At 35.4% G+C, this 15,569-nt stretch overlaps 3 protein-coding genes across 7 annotated transcripts; 2 read left to right on the plus strand and 1 right to left on the minus strand.

Annotated features, from left to right (window-relative positions):
• Positions 1–3,551: 3,551 nt before the first annotated feature.
• On the plus strand, positions 3,552–7,113 carry LOC125221700 (probable WRKY transcription factor 3). 2 transcript variants are annotated; one of them, XM_048123910.1, is made up of 4 exons: positions 3,552–3,936; positions 5,382–5,950; positions 6,015–6,173; positions 6,447–7,113. In XM_048123910.1, exons 1-4 carry the CDS (start codon positions 3,598–3,600, stop codon positions 6,724–6,726), a joined length of 1,347 nt encoding a protein of 448 aa, XP_047979867.1. In that variant the 5' UTR covers positions 3,552–3,597; the 3' UTR covers positions 6,727–7,113. The 2 variants fall into 2 exon arrangements, with proteins under 2 accessions (XP_047979867.1, XP_047979868.1); XM_048123911.1 differs by having other exon boundaries at positions 6,018–6,173.
• Positions 7,114–7,513: 400 nt separating this feature from the next.
• LOC125222842 lies at positions 7,514–10,243 on the minus strand. Its single transcript, XM_048125683.1, has 2 exons — positions 9,164–10,243; positions 7,514–7,802 (listed from the first exon to the last, which is right to left on the minus strand). The coding sequence occupies exon 1, from the start codon at positions 10,162–10,164 to the stop codon at positions 9,178–9,180; it is 987 nt and encodes a 328-aa protein (XP_047981640.1). The 5' UTR covers positions 10,165–10,243; the 3' UTR covers positions 7,514–7,802; positions 9,164–9,177.
• Positions 10,244–12,235: 1,992 nt separating this feature from the next.
• On the plus strand, positions 12,236–15,358 carry LOC125223239 (ribonuclease H2 subunit B). 4 transcript variants are annotated; one of them, XM_048126289.1, is made up of 11 exons: positions 12,236–12,388; positions 12,561–12,624; positions 12,773–12,845; positions 13,034–13,135; positions 13,331–13,407; positions 13,742–13,865; positions 14,093–14,157; positions 14,286–14,355; positions 14,714–14,789; positions 14,929–15,019; positions 15,130–15,358. In XM_048126289.1, exons 2-11 carry the CDS (start codon positions 12,598–12,600, stop codon positions 15,253–15,255), a joined length of 831 nt encoding a protein of 276 aa, XP_047982246.1. In that variant the 5' UTR covers positions 12,236–12,388; positions 12,561–12,597; the 3' UTR covers positions 15,256–15,358. The 4 variants fall into 4 exon arrangements, with proteins under 4 accessions (XP_047982246.1, XP_047982243.1, XP_047982247.1 ...); XM_048126286.1 differs by having other exon boundaries at positions 12,786–12,845; XM_048126290.1 differs by having other exon boundaries at positions 12,567–12,624.
• The last annotated feature ends 211 nt before the right edge of the window (positions 15,359–15,569 follow it).

The raw sequence follows: 15,569 nt of genomic DNA on the forward strand, positions 1-15,569 counted from the left end.
CAAATACAATACCTAGCCATTTCATTTCATTAAAAGTGGCCGTCAAACCTAAACATTCCTAAATGATTTTAATTTTAATATAGTAAAAGTGAAGTTTTTTAGCCGTTACAGAAAAGTTAATAACCCTTCCGAATTCTCTTTTTCTTAGAGCTCTGTTACGGGGAGCACAATAAGAAACACAACTCCTCAATATTTATAAAAATATAAAATGTCATTTAGAAAAAAAAAACACATTAAAAAAGTTTAGAAACGGTTGATTAGTCCCTCCAAGAAGTGTAAAAGTTTTTTGTTTATGTCATAATTGAGGAAGTAAATGGTTTTAAAGGAGGGAAAGTGAAAAGGTTTTTGGAAAACAATTTATAATGAAAGTTTCATTGATCGACTCAGTACATGCGAGGTGATAAGGTGGATGTCGAATTTGATAGATTGTGAGGTGAGTGGATTGGTTGTTTGAGGGCGTTGTTTGTGGATAATGTGGTGAACTGAAAGGTTTATGTTGGGGAGGAAGTGACAGGTTCGTTTTTGATCGAGGGAGTGGAAGGGTGTGTGTTCGTGCTGGCCTCACATCAGATTAGGATATAATAACGCTTCTATCTTCGGGTGAGGAGCATACTATAATTGATGACAACAATGGCGTTTGGTTTGTGCATGTGTTTGCTTCCAGAAACCCTTCCATGTTTGTTGTAAGAGTTGAATTTTAAAAGTACAATTTATTACTATTACTATTACTAGACGTACACTTTGAAGTAAACATCTTTCTCTATGCATGATTTCTACACTTTTAATCCGTTTTGCATAAAGAATATGTTTTTCCTAAAGTAGTTCAACATCTCATTGTCCCAACATGATCTGTTTTACTGTTTAGGAGTCGAAAGCTTGAAGTGGCAGATTTTTGTCGTCTGCTACTTTTCCGATGCAGGCCAAGGTGATTTAAGGAAATGTTTGTGCTCCGATTTTTATATTTTATTAACAGTCATGTGTGTTTCTATTTTTTTAACAGTCACCTGTGTTTCTATTTGGTAACGACCTTTGATGTATCCACCAATAGAGGAGTATCTGGCAAAGGCAAATTGGTTGAGAGGACTGGAAACTGGGCAAAGGTTGATGATTTTCGATTGTGAGGGCATTGTGAACATTTCCAAATGCTGAAAATGTCGATCCAATACATAAATTTTTAGGAAATTATTTATTTATCTCGATTTCTCTTTCTTTTGGCGAATACACGTTTTTGGTAGAATAGTTTTCTCTCAAATTTATGCGACTACTTATCTGTGGTCTTCGTTAGGTTATAATTAATATATCTTCAGTGTAAAAGATGTAAGTATGTTATTAATATATCTTCAATGTAGTACACCCTCACTTTTATAATAGTCGAGTCATTTTTCTATTTCGGGATATTTCATCATAAGATTGTAAAGAACTTTCTTGATATGAGCATATAAACAGATTTACAACCAAGATTTAGGTAAAAAAAACCTTTAATATCAACAAGGATTATCAAGTAGACCGACCCGGTGTAGAATAAGTGATCAATAAAATAAAATTGAACTGGGACGGAGTGAGAATTTTATTGATATTTGGCTCATTTGTTGGTCATGATGAGTATATTTTAAATTTAAGGGTTTAGGATTTAGGTTTCAAGGTTTGGGTTTTTAGTGTATAGGGTCACTATATTGCAATGAAATGAAGTTCGACTAGGAAGTGTCTCACCAGTCCAATCTTAAATTATAGCTTTTGATAAACAAATCTTAAATCTCATTATGAGAAGTGGTAATTACGCATTCTTTAGGTTTTTTTGTTTTGTGTGATGTAAATATGCTTTATTTTTTAGTCTCACGGTCGGAGTTATTTTTCCATTTTACAAATATATTGTACTCCCCATATATAATAACATGTGAGAGCTACATATCATTTATGGTAAACGTAAAAGTGGATAATTAATGAAGGATGGAGAGAGTATTTTTGAAAATTTAATAAGATATTTTTATGATGAAAGAATTGTGCATCGTATAATAATAAATAAAATAATAATAATATATGTTGGAATTTTAATAATTTGCATAAGCAACTAAAATGAGGGAAATGATCAAAAGTTATATAATTGTAACTGTATGGATGTTTGCGGTTATAATCTAACTGTAATATACTTTAAATGAATATGAAACTATCAATTTGATAACCACAGTATACAATTGCAGTGAATAGATAATTAAATTAAACTATAGTTTATATTTTCTCTCTTTTATTAGTGACCTATTATTATATTGATAACTCACTTTTTATATCTTTATGTGAATGTTGTTTTATACTAATATTTTATTTTTATTATAATTCAACTTTTTCAAAATTGATATATATATTCTTTTAATTTATTTTCAAGTTTATTAACACAAACCATGTTAGTGTGTCGTAATATTTGTGAAACATACTTATTTTCTCATTATTTTGTATAAGGCAAAATTATTGTTACATACATTACATATCTATTTATGCATATCTTGAGTCGCAAAATTATCATTGCATGCATATCTATTTATACATATCTCGAGTGGGATGAACGGAGTATAATACGAGAAGTCCCTTTTGTTGTCATATTTGGGGTTTTGATTCTTTCTTCTTATTATTCGTTTATGAAAAATGTTTGGATCGTGCATCGCACGTGGGTGGATACTAGTTCATCATAAAAACAAACGTACAAATAATTGCAAAATTTTAAATTTTAAATTTTAGTATTTTGAAAAGTATTGAGTGGCTTAAACTAGAATAAGATTATTCTTCGCTAGCTAATTAGACCATCTCCAATCATACACCAAAACTCATTTTTGGTGTAGATAATTTCTCCAACCATGCACCAAACTCAACCTATTTTTGGGGTTTTCAATGGAATAATACCAAATATGGTGTTTACTCCAAAATTTTGTTAGCCAAATACTAAAAAATGGTGTAAAACTTAAATATGGTGTAAATAGTTGGAGTAAAACAACTTTTTAGTGTGACGCATACTCAAAAATGGGTTTGAGTTTGGCGTAAATGGTTGGAGATGGCCTAAATCTAACTGATCAATTAGTCAAATTCTAAGGAGCAGTTTTCCGTCTATCGCATAATTATAAAACAAAATTTTCAATAATAGTCATTTTTAATACATTTAAATAGATAATGGCAATTAGAGAATGGTGTTACATAGGAATTAGGAATTAGGAATGATATGCTACATATTTTAGGGCCACGTGAGCATTACTCTCATTTTACACATGTTTAGCATTGTTCATTTCGATTTATCTCTTTATTTAGATTCTAATACATTTAAAAATGTTATTTTGAGTACCACTCTTATGTTAGCGTTGTTCTTTTATGAAGTTTGTGAAATTAAAAATTGCAATAATATTTTTTAATGTATTAATAAATACAAACTAAATAAATCAATCGAAACAAATAACGCTAAACATGTGTCAAACGAGTGTGGTGCTCACGTAACAATAACATATCTTTTCCATATAAGTAATGTAAAAAGCAAAACGACGACTTTGAGAGTTTATATAATCAAAGAGGATTTAAACACCCAAAACAAACTGGAAAGTCAAAGGGAGGCTTAATCAAATGGCTGAGAATGAGCTTCCACAGTCGTCGTCTAAACCTCCGCCGTCGATCACTCTGCCGCCGAGAACTTCCTTCGAGGCTCTCTTCACCGCCGGCTCGGGCGCCAGCCCCGGACCGATGAACTTGGTATCCAGCTTCTTCGCCGATAACGACCCCGACAATGACAGCCGCTCCTTCTCTCAGCTCCTCGCCGGCGCCATGCCGTCTCCGGCGGATATAAGCGGCGAGTTTAGGTTTCAGCAGAATAGGCCGGCCGATCTTGGCGTGACACATCTGCCAGGGGCGTTCCCTCTTCCGCCGGCGAGCTTGCTCAATTCGACGGATTCCATTTCATCGCAGGTAATTGATCGAGCCTTTTTTATTTCACTTTCTCTTTGTACGCTTAGTCGTTGCGTCAGTTATTGAATCTAATAAATGCGTTTGTGTGCCTGATTTCGTTTGGTTGTGTATTTCAATCATTTTATTATAGACTATGAGCGTTTGTGAGACTGTTTAATCAAGATCAGCTGTCTAATTTGATTTCTTGATCAATGTGAGATCAGTTGTGTAATTTCATTCCTTGATCACTGTGAGTGAGATCAGTTGTCTAATTTGATTTCTTGATCAGTGTGAGATCAGTTGTCTAATTTGATGTTGATGCATATAGAAGTTGATTGATGCAAGAGTATCTAAATAGTCTACGATAGAATAATTTAGTTGATGAGAGTTTTGGTGTGTATTGTTAGACTCAATCTTATAACTAAAGAGGTATTTGATGTGAAAAAAGGGCGGTGTAGTGGAATGTCATGACTCACGATCGATTCTCGTGATGGCAACAATGTATATATTTTTCATGCTTCCATGTCAACGCTGCACGCTTGTTTTAGTCTTGACCTTATTTAGGGTGTCTCCAGTTATGCTGTGTTTCCTGGGACAGGACATTTTGTTTGTATTGAATTGAGGAGCATGAAGTGTTACTTGTTAGTAAGAGATGCACTGGATAACACTAAACTTGAATGTGTTTGGTCACATTCTGATTTATGGGAGAAAAGGACAATATCATGGTGAAACACGGGAAATATAGCTACTATTTAGTGGGGTTTTGTTTTGTTTTACGATTTAATACAGTTGGGCTAATCATTAGCCATATAGTAGAATATTAGTATGTGATGTGCTTTGAATAGATTATGCTGCTATCTAAGATATTATACAAGGAAACCTATATGTTCAAAAGGTTTAGTTTGAGTAAGTCTTCTTGTATCCTAAACATGACTACAAGGATGGTTAGTTGAGGTGCTGAGTCCATAACCTTTTGATGGTGTTGATTGAAATATGCTGGCTGGTATAATGTTAGACACCTTTTTATGTCTGATGAGAGGGTAACAGTAATTAGTTTTAGTATATGTATTTCAATTTGTGTTTAGCTTGCGGTGATGCAAGAGATAGCACAGCACTGGAAAATGTCTTGATTCTGTATCTCCAACTATGGTACAAGTTGCATCACCTTTTTGCTGGTCTCGTATCCATCCTTGATGTAGATATATGTTTATCCTCCAGCTTAATACGATGATAAAAATTGAGCGATTGTTTAGTACTTGTACATGTGGTTCCTAGGAATTGATCCAGCAGTGGTCCTAGAGCTCTATCCACTAGATCAAACTTACTCTTTCCTTGTAATTGAAATGTGGGTTCAGATTTTTCTTCTAGTTTTGCAAAACTTTAAAACATAGAGCAGTTTCTCGAGAGACCTGGAAGCAGTTTTGCATTTTCTTAATAAATGTGCTTGTTCTCTTTCCTTGAAATAGGGCCATTTTGGATTGTCGCATCAACTAGCCCAGATTACTGATCAAGCTCAGATGCAATTTCAGAACCCATCTGCTCCTATGCTACCTATACCTCTTCCTTCCTTTCAGAATATGTCTCCGCCTTTACCCGATACAATGACTATCTCAGAGTCATCTGATTTTTCTCAATCTGCTAACTTGGCTGTTGATAAGCCAACTGATGATGGGTTCAATTGGCGGAAATATGGCCAGAAGCCAGTTAAGGGAAGTGAATTCCCTAGAAGCTACTATAAATGCACTCATCCAAGCTGTCCAGTAAAGAAGAAAGTAGAACGCTCTCACGATGGTCAAATAACCGAAATCATATACAAAGGTCAACACAACCATCCTCAACGCCCAATAGACACTAGAACCGCATATGGAACACATGGAAACTCTGAATTCAGTGCTCAAAGCCTGAGCAAGCCCAATGAGGGGTCGAGACAACTTACTCCCGAACAAGTATCTGGATCAAGTGACAGCGAGGATGTGGCGGCTGTTGGAATTAGAGTTGATGATGGAAATGAGGATGACCCCGAATCAAAAAGAAGGTACATTAATTTCTGTGAGACAGCTACGCAGTAGTAATGAATTTCTGATGCGCTGAAATATTAGCAGGATTGTTGAGGTCCAGGATCCCGAGCAAACAAACTCTTCCCATCGCACTGAGCCTAGGATCATTATTCAGACGACTAGTGAAGTTGACCTCTTAGATGACGGTTATAGGTGGAGAAAATATGGGCAGAAGGTTGTTAAAGGAAACCCTCACCCAAGGTGATATGCCTTTTTTCTTATATTGTGAATATAGTCCCTACGTCCCATAAAAATAGGGACTTTGGGGATGACATGAGTTTTTATGCCAAATTGGTAAAGTATGACAGTGATAGGAAGAAATGGTGATTGGAGTATTGTTAGTAGATAATGGGACCCACATCATAAGAGAGAAAAACTTATCAAGAATGGAAGTGGACTACTTTTGTGGGACTGTATTTTTTTAGTAACTCATATAGTTTCTCAAAAATCCCATTGCTTGTTGTGTCTATGCAGAAGCTACTACAAGTGCACGACTGCTGACTGCAATGTCCGTAAGCATGTAGAAAGGGCTGCAAGTGACCCGAAAGATGTAATAACTACGTACGAAGGGAAGCATAACCACAGTTTACCAGCTGCTAAGAACAGCAGCCACAGCAATGCCAATGCGGCTGCTACACAGTTCAGACCTCACAACCCAATAGCCAACCGACCAGCTGCTAGTGGAGGAGTCGAATATGGAAATGAGCAACAATCTATTGCCCTTCTACGGTTCAAGGAAGAAGAGATAACTTAGCTCTCACCAGAAGCAGTTTAAGCTGCGGACGAAATGCATACCACGCAGGTCTATGACTACGAGACATGGTTTTGATGAAACACATTGTGCTATATGCTTGAGCCATTATTGGAATATGGGCTACATTCACAAAGGTGCAATAAAAACCCCACATTATACAAAAGATACACGAAATTGTGAGCTTTGAATCCGAGTTTTTGTACATTTTGATCGACAGGCAAGAGTGATAGTAATGGAACTGATACATGCATTCTTTTTGTAAATTATTTATACTGTATTTACGCATTGTGAAACTTTGTGTGAGCAATAGGGAAAGGTTTATTGAACCTTGCCATATCAAAACTATAAATTCTTTTTTGGTGCAAAATTGTTGACTGTTTCTCACAAGATTCCCAACTTCCTCGAGTGTTAATTTAGTATTCCAGTCACTGTAAAATCGGAAATCGGAAAATCATATTTTCTAGAAATCGGAAAACTAAAATCTGACTTAACGTCATCTCATATAGAAGAAATGTCCAATAAAAAATGGTAGGTGTCATTTTAATTGTTACGTGGAGTTAAATGATTAAATTAAAACACATATATAGAAGTATAAGGTTTAGTCCTCATTGTGATACAAATTAAATTTTAATAATCAATTTGATACAAGCTTTATAGTTTGATTACCATTTATGAAATTAACCTATGAAGTTATTAAGGCTGTTTTCTCTCTGCCAAAAATTCGACACGTCACCACCACAAAGGTAAATGAGAAAAGATACAAAATGTACATATTGATAAGAAAAGATTGAAGTAAGAAAAATGTTGAGTTTGAAAGAACATTATAAGATCTGGAATGTACATGACAAAAGAGATTTAAACACAGAAGTACTGCTTCTAACAATACTGAACCAAGCCAAGGCATCCCTCATGCAACACACATTTTCAGCTCGACTGTGACCCGTGATACTTGATCGGCATAGCTTCAAGATGACAGTTGACAGGCTCTAGAATCAGTAGAGATGTTCTACACAGGTTCTATTAACTTCATATACTTTATACATCATCATCACTCTCTCTTTGTGTGCATTATCCAACTGCCAGCATATATAAAGATATAGTATCACATGACAACATAGGATCTTGAAATGTTTCATCAAATATCATGTTTTTGTAGAGAGCAAATCATACGAGTTCCAAAAGGAAAATCTGCATAGATAAGACCTCATAGCTTTTGCAAGATAAACAAGAACCCAATCAAAGTAAAATTGCAGTAAGCTAACATGGAAATCCAATGAGGTTTATGCCAATGATATGTCTGATATCTAGCTTAGGGAAGACTACTGTCTGAGTTGAAGTCGTAAATTATGAACAAGGGCGTATGGATGTAAACTATGTGAAATTGTGGACAATCAATCTGAACAATATGATATGAGGGGTAAGGACTAATATGATTATGAAGTTTACTTATTGGTTTCATGTTCACTATTAGCATTTCATATAAGGTTTCAACAGTTATAAGCATTGGCGGACACACATAGACATGAGGGAGGGCTTAAGCCCTTCCCCAATTTTTTTTTTTTTTTACTTTTCTAGTTGTATTATATTATAATTTTGTTAGTAATTTGTGTGAATTAATGTGCAAAAGCCCCTACCTAAATAAAAAGGTATAAGGAAATTATTATCCTGTACAAAATTTGAATATATAGCCCCTACCCTGACAAATTTCTGCGTCCGCCACTAGTTATAAGCACTCTCATAGTCAAATACTGCAACTAGTAACATTATATAACAAGTCACAGCTTCTTTTACTAAAAGAAATGACAAATTTATTAGTGTTGAACATCACAGATTACTCAGATATTTCTATAATCACGGATTTTGTAAAGAAATGATTATACTTTAATTTTTTAAATTTAATTTTATATGGAATATGATTAACTACGTGAAAGAAGCAATAGAATTTTAAATGGAAAAAAGTAAAAAACTAGTATATTGTCAGTTTTAAGCAAGGAGCTTCCGGTATTTTATTGCTTATACGTTTTTCTACCTCTACATAATTTTTGAAAAGATAGAATACAAACTACACTTTGAGTAGGTATCTTTTGCACTAGACAGAGATGGCAGCAGATGACGCCGGTGAGTCAGCATCTGACCCATAACTAAATATACACATTTACCTCATCTTTACTACTTATTAACTCCTAATACACTAATCTTATACCCTTAGATAAGATAGCTATGTAAAATAAGCTTAGCTAAACACCATGTAGCATTCCTATTTGTCACAAAGATCCATTGCCATCTCAAGTCTAACAAACAGAGTGAGAAACTTCAAATAAAGGCAATCATTCAAAAAGAAGGATGTTTTTATCAAGCAATGCATAAAACTAAAGACTTAAGTATCCCTGCACAAGATACATCCCTAAAACCAAAAGCATAGACAACAAAATTTCACCTGGCATAGGTGAGCTACACGACGTAGACAACATGGGAAAGCTTGCCATCATCGAACGGCAGCCGGATATACTCCTGTGCAAATTCCTCGGCAATCTCAAACGCAAGCTCCCCCTGCAAAGCCTTGCAATACATAAACAGCACAGCAGTAGCCGCCACACTGTATAGCATCAGAATCGTCATAAATCCCGTGTATACGACGGCCTGAAACACAAATGCCCAGCTAATCCAATCCCTAATGCTCAATCCGCCCGCACTGGGGACGACAGTCGAGCACAGCAAGCCCAACAAGCCAACCAGCGATTGAAACAGCAGAATCAACCCAAACGCCACCCCTCTCATCCCTCTCACCAGGCACGCGCTCCTCCTCATCGCTGCAAACCCCCATTTCGACTCTACGACGACGACCACAAACAACAGACACCACTCCACCTGCAAGTAAATCAGCACCCCGAAAAGCAGAACAGTGTTCAAGGCAACAAAAGTCATGAGATACACATTATTGGTGTAGTCAATTTCAACCCCAATTAGGGCTAGGGCATTGTACAGCAACACAGTGAAACCCCCAAATCCGAGGGCGATTAACCCTAAAATGAAGATGCTGATAATTAGGGTCCCAATTAGGGGTAGAAACGATGTCAGCACATACTTAATTGAGGAGATAAACTTCACCGGCCTGCCGTAGAAGCCGTGGAAGGTGCTGTGGGTGATCGAGGCGGTGGCGAAGAGTGAGAAGAAGACGGTGAAGAGAGCGTAGAGAGATGCGAGGAGGAGGTCGGACGTGGCGATGGGTGGGAGATCGGGGGAGGAGAAGAAGAAGAGGGAGCGGTGGTAGTGAGAGAGGGGGGAAGGGGAGTGGGAGAGGGAAGGGAAGACGACGAGAGAGAAGGAGAGAGGGAGGAGGAAGAGAACAGAAAGAGCCAAAAAATGGCGGGAATGGGCGTTGATGATGCGTTTGGTCTCGGAGAGAACTCCGCAGAGGTTAAGGGTATGTGCTGACATGGCTGCGTGTGCTTCTTTCTGTAGATAGAGATTAGAGAGAGAGAGAGAGAGATGAATCGGGAAGATGAAATGGAGAGTGAGACGGCTTTGGATATGTACAGTATTAATTTATTACTAGTAGTATTGATTATTCCAATTTCCTGCAAATTGGCTAATTACTAATACTTTGTACAGTATTAATTTATTACTAGTAGTATTGATTATTCCAATTTCCTGCAAATTGGCTAATTACTAATACTTCCTCCATTTATAAAAAATTAATCTTACTTATGAACAACATAAATTTTAATTAAAAATTAATAAAGTAAAAAAATTAAGGAGAAAAAATATAGATAAAGTATGAGATAGATATAAGAGAAAAAAAATGATAAAGTATTTAATAAATTTTTATTTTTAGAAATAAAAATATTTTTTATGGATATCCTAAAGTAGCAGAATAAGACTATTTTTTTAAATATTATTACAAACACGCCTTGTGAAAATAGTTCATAAATTAATATATCCTCCGTCCTTTAAAAATAAATTACATTTGTCATTTTTTAAAAAGTTTATTATGAATAGAATAATTGTATTTAGGAAAAAATTTCTCTCAAAAGAGGCGGGTCTCATTCGCCACTGATAAAACTCTAATAACTTTTTCTTTCTACTTCTTATTTACTTTACCAATTGTAAATTTGAACTCTGTTGTCTCAAATATTGTCTATTTTTTAAGAACGAAAATACCCACATAAAAATCTTAAAATATTGAATTTTTGATATACAATGTTTTTCGGTATTTGGTTATAAACTTATAATATACTACTCTATAATTATATACTCCATTCGCCCATAGAAATATACTCTCCTAATTAAGGGTTTACATGAGTTTTAATGAATACTTCCTCCGTCTACGAATAGGAATCCCGTTTTTGCCAATTTAGTCCGTGAATAGGAGTCCCATTTTGTCAATTTAGTCCGTCCGCGAATAGGAGTCCCGGTTCACTTTTACCATAAATGGTAATAGGGTCTCACCTTCCACTAACTCATTCTACTCATATTTTATTTAAAACTAATAAATACTAGTGGGACCCCCTATTCCACTAACTTTTTTCCATCTACTTTTCTTAACATTTTTTAAAATTCATGCCGTCAAGAAATGAGACTCCTAATAGCGAACGGAGGGAGTAATTGGTAAAGTAAGAGAGAAGTAGAAAAATAGTTGAAATAATATAATGGACGATAATAATTCATAAATAATAAAGTGAGCATGGGAAAAATTTCCACAAATCGATACTCCCCCTATCCGCGAATAGGAGTCCCATTTTTTCATTTTAGTCCGTCCGTGAATAAGAGTCTCGGTTCACTTTTACCATAAATGGTAATAGCGTTCCACATTCCACATTCTACTTACATTTTATGTAAAATTAATATATATAAGTGAGACTCATATTCACTAACTTTTTTTTCATTATTTTTCTTAAAACCCGTGTCACTAAGAAATAACTCTAATGGTGGACGAAAGGAGTATTAACTATTTATGTATGAAGTGTGATGAACGAAAAAGAAAATTTAGTTTATTTATGATGTAGCAACTCCCTCCGCTTTTAAAAATAGAAACTATTTCCATTTTGGACTGTTCTTTAAAAATAGAAATTTTGGAATCTTTCTATTTTAGGACATGTATCCCATCACTGACTCTACTTTCACTATTTTTTTCCTTCATTTCTCTTACTTAACTCAATTTTCTTTACCTCCCCACATTACTAATTCTTCTCATTTACTTTATCAATTGTGCATTAAAACTCATGCCGTTTTAAATATTTCTATTTTTTGAATACGGAGGGAGTAGTATATACTCCATTCGTCCCATAATAGATGACATACTTGGAAAATGACACAAAATTTTAAGAGATGTTATTTTGTGCATTAGGTAGAGAGAGAAAATAATATATTTTGAGAGAACTTTTCTCATAAAAAAATGTGACATCATTTATATGACAAAAAAAAAAGAAAGTGTGACATCTATCTATTATTTGACGAGTAGTACTACTTACTACTTATCCTACTACTTAGTTCACGTTATCTTGGGTAAAAGTAGTACAATGAAAATGGCGCGCAGTGTTCTCTCCACAGACTGGAATCTAGGGTTTTAGTTTTCAAAATCAAACTGAACCTAGTTTCCTCTGGAATAAAAATTGGCGCGAAGAAACCACTTGCTTCAATTTTGTCGACGACAGCGTTTAAGGTATGATATATCGTTTCACTCCATTGTCGTCGCTAAGATGCTCGGCGAACGAATCTCATTTGGCTTAGTTTCAAATTGAAATGATTCAGTATCGTAATTTACAGATTTAATCGAAAAGGAATCATGTTATATTTTTATTTATATAAATTGTTAATTTAGACATTTTTTCAAGTGCCAGTGGCTACAAATGGCTTGGTGGGAAGGCGTCGATGAAACTCGAGTTCTTATCGCGCAAGGTTTTTTTCCCCTTTCCTCTTTTAATGTCTTTGAACATATTTTTTATTCTTACAGTTTTTTGGTAGCAGTATGGCTTATATTTTCATCCATTTGTTAATTTGGTAAGTAATCAAGCTCCTAGTTAATTATCTTAGAAACTTGCTTAAGTGTATGTGTGCAGATCCTTCTACGACTGGGAAGCATCAGGGTTCATTTTTATCACTTCGGCATCCTAGAACAGGTAGTTTCCAACGAATTTTGTTTTGCCTTTTATTTAACAGTATGAATTGTTTGGATATTTTCTTAGAATAGCAATGTCTTTTGCTCACGTTAATGATTGAAAGGTGTGTTGAACTGTTTTTTTGTTAAAGCCTGTTACTTTGCATAGTCTCGAGTTTAACAATTTGGATGATTGTGCTGTGCAACCAGGAAATAAAGCGTGCTACCTCTGTGTTGATGGAGTTCTTCAAGAGCTTCACTGGTTTAAGCAATCTTATGGATCTTGGTTCATTGGGGATTATGTTCGTGAAGGTAACGATTGCATTTGCTGTCATTAGAAAGATTTAGTGTTGGCAGCTGATGTTCCAAAGATATTGAATTTGAGTGATTCGGTTGCACTACGTTTTATCCCAATCACCGAAACAAGGCTCTTTCTTTTTTTAGCTGTTGCTTTATACATGTTACATGGGATTCTTGTTTAGTTTTTTATGTTTTGCTCCTATGCAGATGGCCGCTTGTATACTGCCACTCCCATTGATCCCGTTTTTATTCTTTTGCCCGTCTTTGAGGAAGCTCGAATGAAGGTTTGCTTTTGCTTTTTCTTTTGCTGTTACTGTAGTCTCCTGTCGGAACAAACTTCTAGTTCCTTGTGAACAAGCATTTGATCCAAATGCTTCTACTTAGATTTGTAATCCCTCTATTCATGAAGTATATTGAATGTCTGCAAAGATCAGTTATATATTCTATAATCTGTATGTTATTCATGAAGTAATTGAATATCTGCAAATATCAGTTATATATTCTATAATCTGTATGTGAATTCTTTTAGCCTCTTCCTATTTATAGTTTCAATCAAGGATTTGACTGGACGTGTTGCTTCTCTTCCCAGTCATCATTATTAATTTGTTATGAATGCAGAAAGGAAATGAACCGGGGAAGTTTAGGCAACTTGATGAGATTATGTATATTCAAGGGTTCCCTGGATATCAATCTCTGTCATCTGTTGCAGAGAAGGCTGTGGAAGTTGTTTGTGATCTTAAAGGTAGCCTACTAGCTATTTTGTTTGAGAGTAATTAAATATGCATACACATTAGGTATGCTGAACACAAGCGATATTTTTTTTGTGCGTTTTGAGTTTTTCTGGACAAGATCAAAGTCAGAACACTTCAATCAAAGAAGTATCTGGATATGGAGCCGGTGCTGTGTAGATTTCATTACAAATATGGATTAATTAAGATCAATAGTTAATTTCTTTCTCAATTTAAACAGAAGTTGGGTCGAGCAAGTTTTTCAGGCTTGATGACATGAAGGTATTGAAGTGGTTATGTTATAAGGTTAGCTTCGACTCCTTTCCAAGTCGAGCATTATCGGCCCTGAAATCACACATCAGTTTCATATCCTGACCCTTGTATTCCATTTTTTTTTTCATGTTTCCGGACAGCCTAATTTGTTTCAAATGCAGGTGCAACGACTGAAGCAGACACTACAGACATTGGATAAGAATTATGCTGCCCGAGATGAGAAAGATACATGTATGTTGTCTGTTAAATACATTTACACTTTTTTTACCTGAAATTTGTCAAAGAAGAACTGTATTGGCCCTACATGTCATTTAAATGCATGAAGTATGTACATCATTCCATGCAATGTAAATTCCTTGATGTTCTTTTAGTGAACTACCACTAGAAATCTCCACAAGCCATATAGTAATTGAAACGTTTGCTCCATCTTTAGATGTCTAATGTTTTTTTGCCCCAGCCAAAGACAAAACATAACACTGTACAAAAATATGCTACTGTATTTACATACCAAATTTCGTTCAGCATGAAGAGGCTGTAATTGTGAACAAACCTACCAATGGTTACTGATTAAGTATTTTTCACGTTGCAGTGCTTGACGCAGTGTCAATCATGCGGGAGTACCTGAAGGATGAGCCTTGGATAAATCTTCTTTGCAACAAACTCAAGTACTGTATTTCTTTTAGATCGCCACTTTTCTCAGCCAAGAAAAACTGCAAGCTTGAATTCTTGAATATTTATGAAAATTATAACAACACAAGTTAAAATACACTCTGCACCTTTAAATTCTAAGTGCTCCTTTTGCAGATTAAATGTAGACGACTTAACTAAGGCACAAGATGTTGCAGTGCTTCCACCTTCCACAGGAAATGATCTCGGATCATTTGCTCCGGCACAGGTACAACGGTCATGCACCTCAAACAAGCTGTTTCGAATATGCAATGCTAACTCCTAATTGCATCCATCCAAGTTTATGGAAGTCTGAGATCAATGTTGTTCTTCCTTCAGGAGACCAGCGTAACGGGGAAGAATGCACCACGGACCACAAGGCAACAAGTTAAGAAGGCAAAAGTGGAGAAAGATTCAAAAAACATTAAGGACATGTTCAGCAGGGCTACTAGAAAGAGAGGGTAAAACAGGCTTCTCTTTAGCACGAACACATTTATGTTATGTTATACAATGTGATATTTCTGCATTTCGATATTTTTCTAATTAAATACCGAGCAAATTCCTTCTCTCTTGGTCCATTCGTCAAGCATCCGGACTGACAGACATTATATGGAACACTTAATCTTATGGAGACTTATTTTGGATGACTCAACCAATAATAGGTTTTTTTTTTTAATCCTACTGTTCCAACACAAATAAATTAAATAGTACGAACGATGTATGATTCGAGTATCCCACCATATCCCTATTATTTACTCTTTTCGTTCCTTGTTAATAGA

Source organism: Salvia hispanica, chromosome 4 (assembly GCF_023119035.1).
Source record: "Salvia hispanica cultivar TCC Black 2014 chromosome 4, UniMelb_Shisp_WGS_1.0, whole genome shotgun sequence".
Lineage (NCBI taxonomy): Eukaryota > Viridiplantae > Streptophyta > Magnoliopsida > Lamiales > Lamiaceae > Salvia > Salvia hispanica.

Coding starts and splice junctions, on each gene's coding strand:
- LOC125221700 (XM_048123910.1), top strand. CDS start 3,598: ATGGCTGAGAATGAGCTTCCACAGTCGTCGTCTAAACCTCCGCCGTCG. Junction 3,937..5,381: donor CGGATTCCATTTCATCGCAG/GTAATTGATCGA, acceptor TCCTTGAAATAG/GGCCATTTTGGATTGTCGCA. Junction 5,951..6,014: donor GACCCCGAATCAAAAAGAAG/GTACATTAATTT, acceptor CTGAAATATTAG/CAGGATTGTTGAGGTCCAGG.
- LOC125222842 (XM_048125683.1), bottom strand. CDS start 10,164: ATGTCAGCACATACCCTTAACCTCTGCGGAGTTCTCTCCGAGACCAAA.
- LOC125223239 (XM_048126286.1), top strand. CDS start 12,576: ATGGCTTGGTGGGAAGGCGTCGATGAAACTCGAGTTCTTATCGCGCAA. Junction 13,408..13,741: donor TTGAGGAAGCTCGAATGAAG/GTTTGCTTTTGC, acceptor TTATGAATGCAG/AAAGGAAATGAACCGGGGAA. Junction 14,158..14,285: donor TGAAGTGGTTATGTTATAAG/GTTAGCTTCGAC, acceptor TTTCAAATGCAG/GTGCAACGACTGAAGCAGAC.